The sequence below is a fragment of the Haemaphysalis longicornis genome, unplaced genomic scaffold (assembly GCF_048455015.1).
Source record: "Haemaphysalis longicornis isolate Haplotype H1 unplaced genomic scaffold, Haemaphysalis longicornis Haplotype H1 scaffold_4, whole genome shotgun sequence".
NCBI classification, from domain to species: Eukaryota; Metazoa; Arthropoda; class Arachnida; order Ixodida; family Ixodidae; genus Haemaphysalis; species Haemaphysalis longicornis.
In genome coordinates, this window is record NW_027526361.1 from 187,529,089 (window position 1) to 187,539,822 (window position 10,734).

The window sequence follows — 10,734 nt, forward strand, 5'->3', positions numbered from 1 at the left end:
AAGGGAACTGAGTTATGGCAAGATCTTTTTGGGGCAGGCATTTGAAGTGGCAGTACAAAATTTAGCGTTCTAAAATAAGGCTGAGCCGCAGCTTTTGCATTTTTGTGAATGATATAGCTCAGTTCTTGTGTTACTTGCAGCTGACAACTGACGTACAGGCATGCTAAAAGTTCAGTGTGCATGTTTCTGTAGTTCCTTTGGGACTTAAGGTTTCCCGCTTCTGTGCAGGCCAACGACCGCACAAGTGCGACGTCTGCGAGAAGGCCTTCAAACACAAGCACCACCTGACGGAGCACAAGCGGCTGCACAGCGGCGAGAAGCCCTTCCAGTGCCAGAAGTGCCTCAAGCGCTTTTCCCATTCCGGCTCCTACAGCCAGCACATGAACCACCGGTTCAGCTACTGCAAGCCCTACCGAGAGAACGGCAAGTAGGCGGGGCTCTGCGCACTCCTTTTGCGAACAAAAAGGCCCTGTGCTGAGCCAAGGGTGCCACCGTGCTGTTTACCGCATTCCACATGCCAAGTGAGCTCTGAGTGGGGATTGACTACTTGAGGCCGCCGCTGTGCACGCCGCCGCTGCTTCGTCGACAGAGTTCTTTGTGTGTTCAAGGTTTCGCGTCAGCTTCGTTCGACGGTGCGCCCGAGGTCGGTGTGAACGGTCAACTTCCCAACCCTAGCACGGCGGCGAGACTCCAATCGTGCTCTGGAGTGGAGCATCCGGCCACACTACGTGCGGAGAAAGACTGACTCGTGAAGAACACGGTCACCAGCGCCATCGCACGACGTCATCCGGTCTTCCCTCAGGGAGTGCGGTGCAACAACAAATGCTCTGCACCCGTGCAACACCAGCAGGACACTCTTGCGAGGCAAGGTGCGTGTCTGTGTGCGCGCGTGCTGCTTTACCCACAAAGTCCTCCTTGAGACATCCTCGGTGCAGAAAATGAAGACCTGAGATGGGTGTACGTTGCTCCTTTTTACTACACAAGGGAAGTACGATCTGAACTCGAGTCATCGCCCACAGTATTCCCACCCGAGTGTCCCGTCGCCGGTGCTCAGTGACCGGTGGCTTGGGCGAAGTGGCAGGTACCCTCCGACCACTCATCACTCCATCCTTTCACGAACAACCAGCAGCAAGACGACCGTTCCATTCACCAGCCACTTGCAGCAGCTTCACGGGATCAAAAGTGTAAAAGGAAAAACAAAAGCACGGACACGGATGAGCATTGCTTTTGAGCGGAAGAAGACATTGTATAAACCGTTTTTTTTCTTATTTTGTTTACTCTCGCTATGCTCCTCTGCTGAAACATCTAACACCAAGAGCTGTTTTTATGCCGTGCAGTGCTGTTGTGTACATGCTGTCCACGTGATTTCTTCATTCACTGGGACTAAACATTCGTGTGGGTGTTATTGTGCACGAAAATGTGCGCGGGTATGTGTGTGTGTGTGTGCTTGAATGTTTTGCTGTTTGCTGCGCTGGTAGTTGTCTAATGTCTCACGACTCTAGCGCGTGTTCACGTCACGACTATATATATAAGGCTTGTGAAGTCTGAGAATGAAGCTAGCTGCTTGTGTAGACAGTTTGTTTTCTCTCCTGAAATATTCTCGATTTAAAAATGAGCACGTGTGCGGAGCTTCTTCGTTAAGGAAGCATTTTCTCAACCTTGGAAGTACTCACCTGCTCGCGTTTTGTTTGAAATCTCATGGCGATTTCTTCCTGTTTAACGCAGATATTGAGCTATCGGGTAAAACTCCGACACTGTACCTGGTTTACAGCATAGGTTTACAGGGGAAAAAGAGACACAAGACCACGAAGTTTACGTCGCTTCCTATTTACAACGAAGGAGTTGTACTGTGCCAAGTAGAGCAGGCTAGTTGAACAGTGTGCCGTACGAGTTTATGCTAACTGGAATTGGCGGCGGAAGCACGCTTTCCTGAGGCGTTGTTACAAGCAACGAATTAACTGCCCCTGGTAGCTTATTTGGTAAAGCCTGCTACTTACACTTAGAAAATTCCTGCCCGCTTGTTTTGGTTCACTAATTTAATTGTGTACATTTTTGAACTACTGCCACTCATTGCTTTGTCCACTGCATTGCGATATTTTGAGCACTCTTAGTTTATCAGCTATCATTTTCGGGGTCTTTCCGTTTACAAAGTTTTCAGCAATTACCTGTCGTCGCACACGCTGCGAGGCATTGACTAGTCGAGCGTGTGGCGATATAGTCGTTTTCATGTGTCAACGTGCAATTTTTTTTAATGCCAAAGAACCCAGAGAGAGTATTTGTTGAAGCCCACATAGTCTTGCATTTGACAGCTTTTCCTCACACTCGAGCAGGATAAATAAGCTTCTTGTTTGTCATTTTCTCAGGATGTCACAGCAAGTAGGACAAAAAAAACAGGGCGAGAATTCACTGGTATGCAATCAACTCGTGTAAATAGAACACCGACCCTATGACGTCACTCGTTTCTATTTTGTTCATTCCCCACCCCCTTTTTTTCACTCGGGCAGCCCATAGCCTGTCGCAGTCGTCAGTTTTCACGCATTCTGGTCCATGTGTGCAAAGAAAAAAATGCAAAGAACGATACGCCATGACGCCGCTAAACTTGCAATCTCAAGATATATTCTTCACACGCGCATATTTGAAGATATATGTACAATATTATGTATATTATAAATATATATATATATATATAAATACATAAAGTTCCAAGCAGTATAACTTTTGCTGCTGTGTAGTCTTTTTTCGCATTCAAGAAGATTTGTTTACTTACGGCAAGGAGGATTCTGGATCGTCTGTCGCAGGAACTGCATTACTAATTTCGGTATAGTTCTCGTGTGGGATGTGACACCAGGGGGCGCTCCCATCGCATATGCATGGAAACGCAATGATCTGTGTCAGCTAGTTTTTTTGGGAGGGATTGAAGTGCAACTCGACGGAGAAAATTTTTCCCCGTAAAATTATGTGAATCATCTCAACCGGGAATGACCTAGCCGTATGTGTGGGTATACCTCCGGGTATGTCGATAAATCAAACTGTGTGAAAGTCATAGGTTCTCTGTTATTTTGCTTTTGTCAAGCCTCATACAGCGAGTGTGTACCAAAGAAAGCTCCATCGTCTGCAGAGTTTGTCGATGGCCGCTAGTATGTACATAAGTTCAACAAAAAAGCGGCAATGCGAGCTTTTTTTTTTTCAGTATTGTTTTTTATTGTATGTGAATTATGTTTTTCTTTTTTTCTTTTGTTGTTGTTCCTTTACTTGTGCCAAGGTATATTGTATAAAGTATTCTCGCTCCACCCGCTTTGTTCTCCGTTCGCATATTGCTCGCGGCGCACAACCCCCCCCCCTCCCCCCCTCCGAGCGTAAAGCCGCCTCAATAGCGGCTTCTCGCCCCGATTTTGCACCGTGTACCTTGTACTGACACCACACTTTAGGTCCTCTGTTTAACGTAAAAAAACAAACGAAGGTTCTTGTAATCAGAATACAGCTCGCAGTAAGGTCACACGGAAGGACACTTCACATGACTCATCATGTGATCCGCGCTTCAAATCAGCCACATTTAAACGACTAACTTGCAAATAAAGTGCTTACTGCACTTCCTTCAGCGATACATAGGTTACTTAAATGATCTATAGGCGACGTTTTCCAAACTTTCCCTCGCTTTTCACTCGTTCCATTTCTTTCCGGGGAGCTTTGTGCAATAATGAGTCTCACTGACAGGCCTCGGCTGGAATTCATCAAAATTGCTTTATTTTATCCCCGAGGCATATATTATTAAAAAAAACGGTGTTATGACCGTCAGACTTGGCAGAGCAATATGGGCACTTCAGCAGCTCTCGTGTCAACCTTCCGTTTAAGGTCTGGCGCCTTCAATAAACAGCGGTCAAACGCAGCAACTTCGTGGCGGTTTCACCTAAACCTAGCTGTGTATATATACCGGAAGTTTCGAGCCTACGAGGGCAATCGTCTTTTGTCCTTAACTTCAGTCAGGACGAAAATCAGCAACCAAGTCGGTATTTATGACGACAAAGGGCCACGAACTAGAAAACCTGTGGGGTTGGTAGATGGCATTGTGTGCTTCTTTTTTTTTTTTTGTTTTCATTCTTCGGTTCACCGTGTTGCGCGCAAATTTCCGTCGCGTTTTCCTCGTAATCAGACTTACACTGGGCGTACAGATCTGTAGCCTAACCGATGAGTGTACCTAGTCACTCTGTAATATAGGTGATTTTCAAATCTCCGTCATCGCACTTTTCCACCCTTTTTCTCTGCATAATTTTGTAGCAATTCCGTCAAATTCGGTTGGAGTAAGTGGTCAAAACAGAAAACGGGAGTGCCGAAATTTTTTTTTTTTCCGGGGCATAATTTCGCCGTGTAGCAGGCTACTGTTGTCGTGCGGGACGACTCATTTGTTCTGGTCATTGTTTCTCCCAATGGCAGTTATAAAGCAAGAGCTTTATTTTTTCATTTGATATCGCCGTCATTTGCCATTGTTTTCGTTGCAATAGTTCCTTGGTTCTGCACCTTTAGTTACGATATTGCGCTTTTCGAGAATCGTGAATGGTTGAACATACACACTCGTACATGCGGTATTGTCCCCATGTTCCGGAACTGTTGCTCAGTATTATAGGAATTGAAGCCTGGAGTGTGTTCACTGCTAGAACGGTGCAAAAAAGAGAGGGAGAGATTTTTGACTGTGCCAAAGACGAGGATAAAAATAAAAGTGACTTTGTTTGTATTGTTACGAACACACTGTGCATGCGCGAACATTTCCTAATGTTTGTGTAAGCGGCGCCAAACTGTGCCTACGAGATGGGGCAATGCTCGCCGTTATTGTACAGTTGATACAACAAACTGATGCGAACGATGGGAAAAGTTCCTGTCTTTTATGCCAAAGAAACATGTGCCAAAGTTGAGTCATTTACCCCCTGAGTTCTGTTCCTAATCGCCTCGAAGTGTGCGCTGTGGCCACTGTTCTCGAATTGCTGACATCGCCGTTAGGCATGTCGTTTAACGTCTTCTGATTAGAATCTGAAAGCGATCTGTCTGTCTTACTAATCTTATATACCAGCTTTGCGCTAAGACCTCTTTCTCATTAAATTGTTCCTTGCCCTGCTAAAAACCAGCTGCGATTTAGATTGGAAATTCCTGCGGCACTTTTCACTTTCTCCTCCGGTTACATTACCTTTTAGAATAAGCCTTACGAACTTGTATAATCACTCGTTACTCCTACGCGGCTGGAGTAATCTCTGGGGTTGTCGCCAGACTCTGTTGTTATACAGTCTGCGGTGGCTACCTTTGCTTCTGAGGCTTTTTTCACATGCTCATGGAGACTGCGTACACTGCTTGCGATTAGCCAAGCTGCAGTTTCGTGTACACCTGCAAGATTCTCAACTCTTCTAAGTCAACTGGGTGCAGTAGCCTTGACCTATTGCGGATACTTTTGTGAGGTCTTCACCGCCTACGTCATCAAGCAATGACGTCAGGGGAGAGCTTAGCAGGCCTTGGCCTGTTATCGCGTACTATAAACAATTTACCGGCTGAATGAGATCTTCCTTGGAATTTCCGCGAGCCGGGTCCCCGGCAGCTGAATTTACGAAAACATTAAAATTGTAGATGGTCTTCATATGGCCTTGCTGTGAACACCATGTGCACTCAAGTTTTGGCGTCCAGGGAAGCCGGGTTTGGAGAAGGCTTGGCTGGGAACAAGTGTGACCTCGTACATTTTGATCGTGGAATCCTCCGAGTCCTCGCGTCCTGTTTAGTTATTATTGGCAGTGGCTTGTGTTTTTGTTTTCTCACGTGCAGCGAACGAGAGAGATAGAGAGAGCGTGCGAGAGAAAAGCGCTCATGGTGGAAAATAATCCCCGAATTTTCTTCCACTGAGTTCTGAATCATTTGTGCATAAAGTATTGTTTCTTCGTAATTTTTGTTGTTTCACCATTTTGTGTATTCTGTGTAAAATTTATATTTTGTATAAAGCTTTTTGTTAACAACTGAACAGAGTGTTGTGGACTCTTTGCCTCAGCTGCTGCTCTCCTTTTGGCGGTGCCGCGCATCGAACGGGCGCCGCCAACATGCATGACGCGCGCCGATTCGCTTGCAATCTCGCGCGCACGTCGCTAGATTAGCGCTCCCCAAGAGGTCCATCCACATTGGTACAAGCAATTTCGCTCAAGTACCCTGGTCCTGGTAAGGACAAACGCGTGTTAAGGACATATTAATAGAAATTAAGAAGAAATAGACGTGGGCAGGGCATCTAATTCGAAGACAAGATAACCGTTGCTCATTAAGGGTAACAGAGTGGACCCCTATAGAGAAGGCAAGCGTGGCAGGGGAAGGCAGGACGTTAGGTGGGCAGATGATATCAAGAAGTTTGCGGGGATAAATTGGTCGCAGTTAGCACAGGACCGGGGTAATTGGAGATTAATGGGAGAGGCCTTTGCCCTGCAGCGGGCGTAGATAGGCAGGTGATGATGATGATAACCCTGGCCCTTGTTATAAGACAGCGAAGGGGTGGGAAGGGAACTTGGTAGCAAACGATTACCTGCTTGCTGGTGCTCCATTCGAGAGACAAGACGCCTTTATAGGTACGCTCAACCTGTGTACAAATTTTAGTGCGAAAGTATTAAACTGCGCATTTAATAGAAAAGCTGCCGCCCGGCGTCGGCGTCCCTATAGTGAAACGGTCTTTGAAAGGGCTGATGGCGTAAAGACAATTAAAGTAACTAAATGAGTTGAAAAGAGCAACATTTGGGAGGGCATGGGAATTGAACCCCAGGATGTCGTCAATGCGAGTCGAACACGCATTTCGGCGTCACTGTGGATCCGTAGCTCCAGCTGTGTAAAGGTGGACCTATAGTGAGTGCGTCGTGGCCTTCGAGTGGGGGGCTGAGGGGAAACGTCAACTACGGGTACACGAAGATCGACGTACAGACGTACTTGTGTATAGCGCAGCCTTCGTACCTCCAGCCTTATCCTGCCTCCCTCGAAAATAATTCGGAGAAAACTACTGGGGCGTTGTGAAGGCTAAGTCGACCACTTTTGTCCTCAACGTACTTTTAAAAAGTCTGAGTTCTCAGAGGTAATAATTATCTCGCTGTTGCGTTGCGCACTGTACGTTGAGGATGAAGTTGCTTGCCGAGTCGTTACAGGCCCATCATCACGGTAACCACGCATGAAGGCCGAATATTCATAGAGTTTCTTACAGTATACACTAGAGAGGAATCTGGCGCTAGCGTCTATGCGGCTTACATCAAGGTCGTCTGTGTCGTCATGGGCCGCCATTATACATCGCGCTCGCCTTAGTTTCATCGGACTCTGAAGGACTCTGGTTTCATTATTGGCTTCGATTGAAACGTTTTAGTGACCGAAAATTTAAACCACAAGAATGCCCAGAATAATGTGCAATTATGTAAGTGGAAAATAAAAGCACGTTGTTCTAAAACTAAGGAAAGAAGAAGTAAAGCGTATTTTTGCCGGAACGGTTGTGCCTGCTATTCCGCAGGCCAAGGTTGTAGTTAGGAACAATGTTAATATTCGGGGAGGAAACTCATTAAAGACAGTGATTTTATTAATTTTACCATTATCTCAAATAACAAGTTGTTTGAAGAGTTTCGAAAGTTTTTTGAGCGTGCCTTCGTGGTGAACCGGTGCGCCGCGACCGCCAGCTAGTTTAACCAGAAAAAAGAAAACGTAGCGTTAAACAGTCGTGGACGATGACAAGATAGGACGCGTATACAAGCCCCCGTATCTGCCGTATCTTGTCTTCGTCGAAGTACGGTTTGTTTCTTTTTTTCGTCGGCTACAAATTTCGCGGCGCCATATTACCCGCTCAGTCATACGTCCTTCGACTGCGGAATGAGCAACGTCAGGTGCGATCACGCACTGCCTGCTGTTTCACCGAACACGGCTGCCGCAGAACAGGCAGTATTTCGGCTTCCTTGTAGCTCGTAAACGTTGATTGATTGTGGGGGTTTAATGCGCTGACGCAACGCAGGTGATGAGGCGCGCCGTAGTGGAGGGCTCCGGATTAATTTTGACCACCTGGGGATCTTTATCGTGCGCCGAAATCTCGTACACACGGGCGTTTTTGCTTTTCGCCTCCATCAGAAAAGCGGCCGCCGCGGCCGGGAATCGAACCCGCGACCTCGTGCTCAGTAGCGCAACGCCTTAGCCACTGAGCCACCGCGGCGGGTAGCTCGTAAACGTGTTAATGCATAGTGAAGAAAGCAAATCCCCAAAACCGCTTAAGAATCCAATTGTCATGCCAAGCCCAAGCCAAAAAGGAGGTCTTCCCATGAGCCTCCATGACGACATGGCTTACGAGGCGCAGTTTCCTCTCTAAACTCTATGCGAATATTGGCGTAACAAATACCCACTCGGTTGGATTGGCCCTTAACGATGGCGGCTATACCGTCAGATATGCTCTGGGCGGTTTCACGAATTTCCATTTGGCGGCGGTCAACATACCCACTCACAACTCCCACATGCCCACACAAGGGGATTGGCAAATGGCGGTTGTCTTCAAGGGGCTCTGCAACAGTTTCTTCAACTTTTTTCTAAATCTTAAATACTTTCAGAACGTAGTCAACCAACACATAGATTACGGGGTCGCAAGGTACCCCAGCCACAAATTACTCCTCTATGCCAATCAGATAGCCTATAAACTTGCTCAAAAGATTTTTCTCTCTTTCCCCGTCTTGGCAGTCTTCGACCGCTGGAACTACGTCATGACAACGGTGTTGCGGCCATTGGCCGACTTTCCTTCAGTTGCAGCAATGAACGCATTTTATACACACTTTGAAAAAAAAAAAGTTCCCACAAAAGCAAAGCAGGAACGGAAGGCGTATTTGCAGCGACACGAGCAAATCACGCTGTGCCGCTTCGTGCTGGCGATAGCTATAGCTTTCACACAGTTTCCAGACGTGAAGGAAGCGGTGAAAGCGTTTATCGGAAGTGTTGCAGAGCCCCTTTTAGTATAGCTCTCGGCTGATCCACCAGTTCCCATTTGGCGGCGACGTCAATATCAAAATCCCCACTGAGTGGGAATGGCCCAGATACGAAGACAGCTGCCGTCGGAGGCTCACGGCTTATTCATCAATTCCCATTGGTTGTATAGTATCTACTCGGATGAACACTATACCACGTTTCCTTGGACAGTAATGTCGCATTTACAACTCGTAAGAGTTGCTTATATAGTGTCGCCGGTTTTTTTTTGTGCCTGCCGAGTGTGCGCGCATTCAACAGAGATTTGATAAACAAATTTAACTTGACATTTGCTAGGTAATGGGTGCCAACCCCATTCTCCAACGTTGATGAGGGGGGAATTTGAACCACTCAACCGCGCTTGTCATTTTACCAGCATGTTATTCTTACGAAGGCTGTCACGTTACGTGAATGAGTCGAAATAACGGAAAAAAAGGAAAATAACTATAGCGCTTCGATGAGTATAAGCGAAAAGTACAAAACTACACGCATACATGGGCAATAAGCGCACATTACGAAGAGGAGGAAAAGCAGGGAGAAATTCGTCTGACAATGTGTTCAGGTGAATTACCATTTACTGAAATGTAATTTCTGCAAAAAAGCCTCAGCCTCGGCTTGCCAGTCTTACAAACTACCGACTTATTTGTGGTCCAACATGCATGCGCGTTTCCCACCGGCCAGAGGAAACGTGTTCGGAAGCACGCCATCATTGCAGGCTGCAGGAACATGACGCCCGCAGTGGAAGGTGCATAGCGAAGTCTTTTTGATGCGAAAGCATTAAATGGCCCATGTGGCGAAGAAGCCAGCGTCTGTAGCAGCGAAATGGCGCCTGAATTCCCATTTGCTGCGACGCGTTCCTCAGCGCGTGCCTCAGAAATAAAACACGATAAAAGGAGCGCGCGCTGTAGGCGACGCCTGGCCAGCGCAGAGCAATGTGGAGAAGCGCAGTGTGCACCGCTATTTTGACCTGTGTGAGCACTGTGTGAGCACTCTGTGAGCAGTTTGGTGGACGTTTCAGGCTTTGATTTTAGCGATAAGTTTGCACTATCACGGCAATCCGTGTCCTATAAGCTCGACTTCACGACAAAAGTAGAGATTCTGAACGATATGAAAAAGAGAGATGAATTGCGGACTAATGACAATGCTGTTCTGGTGCTTTTTGCTCAATTGGAACTTTGGTTAGTTTGATGTGTTTTTGCAGTGCCTTTGGACTTCGCATTAGCGGGAGTCTTCAGTAATACGTGTTGCTAGGCGAGTTGGTTCATATTACAGAAATAAAATTTAGCGCAGCGAATGACACGGACGGTGAAAAGGAAGGACGGGCGCTAACTCGCAACTAAATTTTTTTGAAACGACGGCATGCATATATACATTAGGCGTAATCACACACGTGTGCTAAAACAAACTAACAGGCGTCCGGTGAGGGCACAAATCAACAAACATCAAGAAAGTTATCAAGGAATGCACACTCTTTTGCGTAGATTAGCAGCGATGGCACTCTCACGCAGTTATCTCCCTTTCGCTTGATGTAGAAGGCTTCCGCTACTTCACGTGCCGTGACGTCCCGACTTCGTTTCAAAATTTTTGTTTTGTCCAGTTCTGGTACAGAGTGACATTCTTTGTTCAGTGACATGCCCATGTTCCTGAGGGAATAGCCGGGCTTCTTCAGAAAGGACCAAAATACAGTGTGGAAAAGATGCCAGCCCACGAGCTGCTAGCCTTGAATAGCTGGGTAGCCAAGAAAGCCCAAGAGGA

At 46.7% G+C, this 10,734-nt stretch overlaps 1 protein-coding gene across 6 annotated transcripts in view; it reads left to right on the plus strand.

The window, feature by feature from the left end:
- The window catches only part of LOC144179579 (zinc finger E-box-binding homeobox protein zag-1-like), a 558,265-nt gene extending 552,273 nt beyond the window's left edge, over nt 1-5,992 (plus strand). For all 6 annotated transcript variants that reach the window (XM_077707986.1, XM_077707988.1, XM_077707989.1 and 3 more), the window contains one exon: nt 229-5,992. In XM_077707986.1, coding sequence (XP_077564112.1) covers nt 229-431 — 203 coding nt within the window. In that variant the 3' untranslated portion in view covers nt 432-5,992. The remainder of the gene's footprint in view (nt 1-228) is intronic.
- Nucleotides 5,993-10,734: the final 4,742 nt, after the last annotated feature.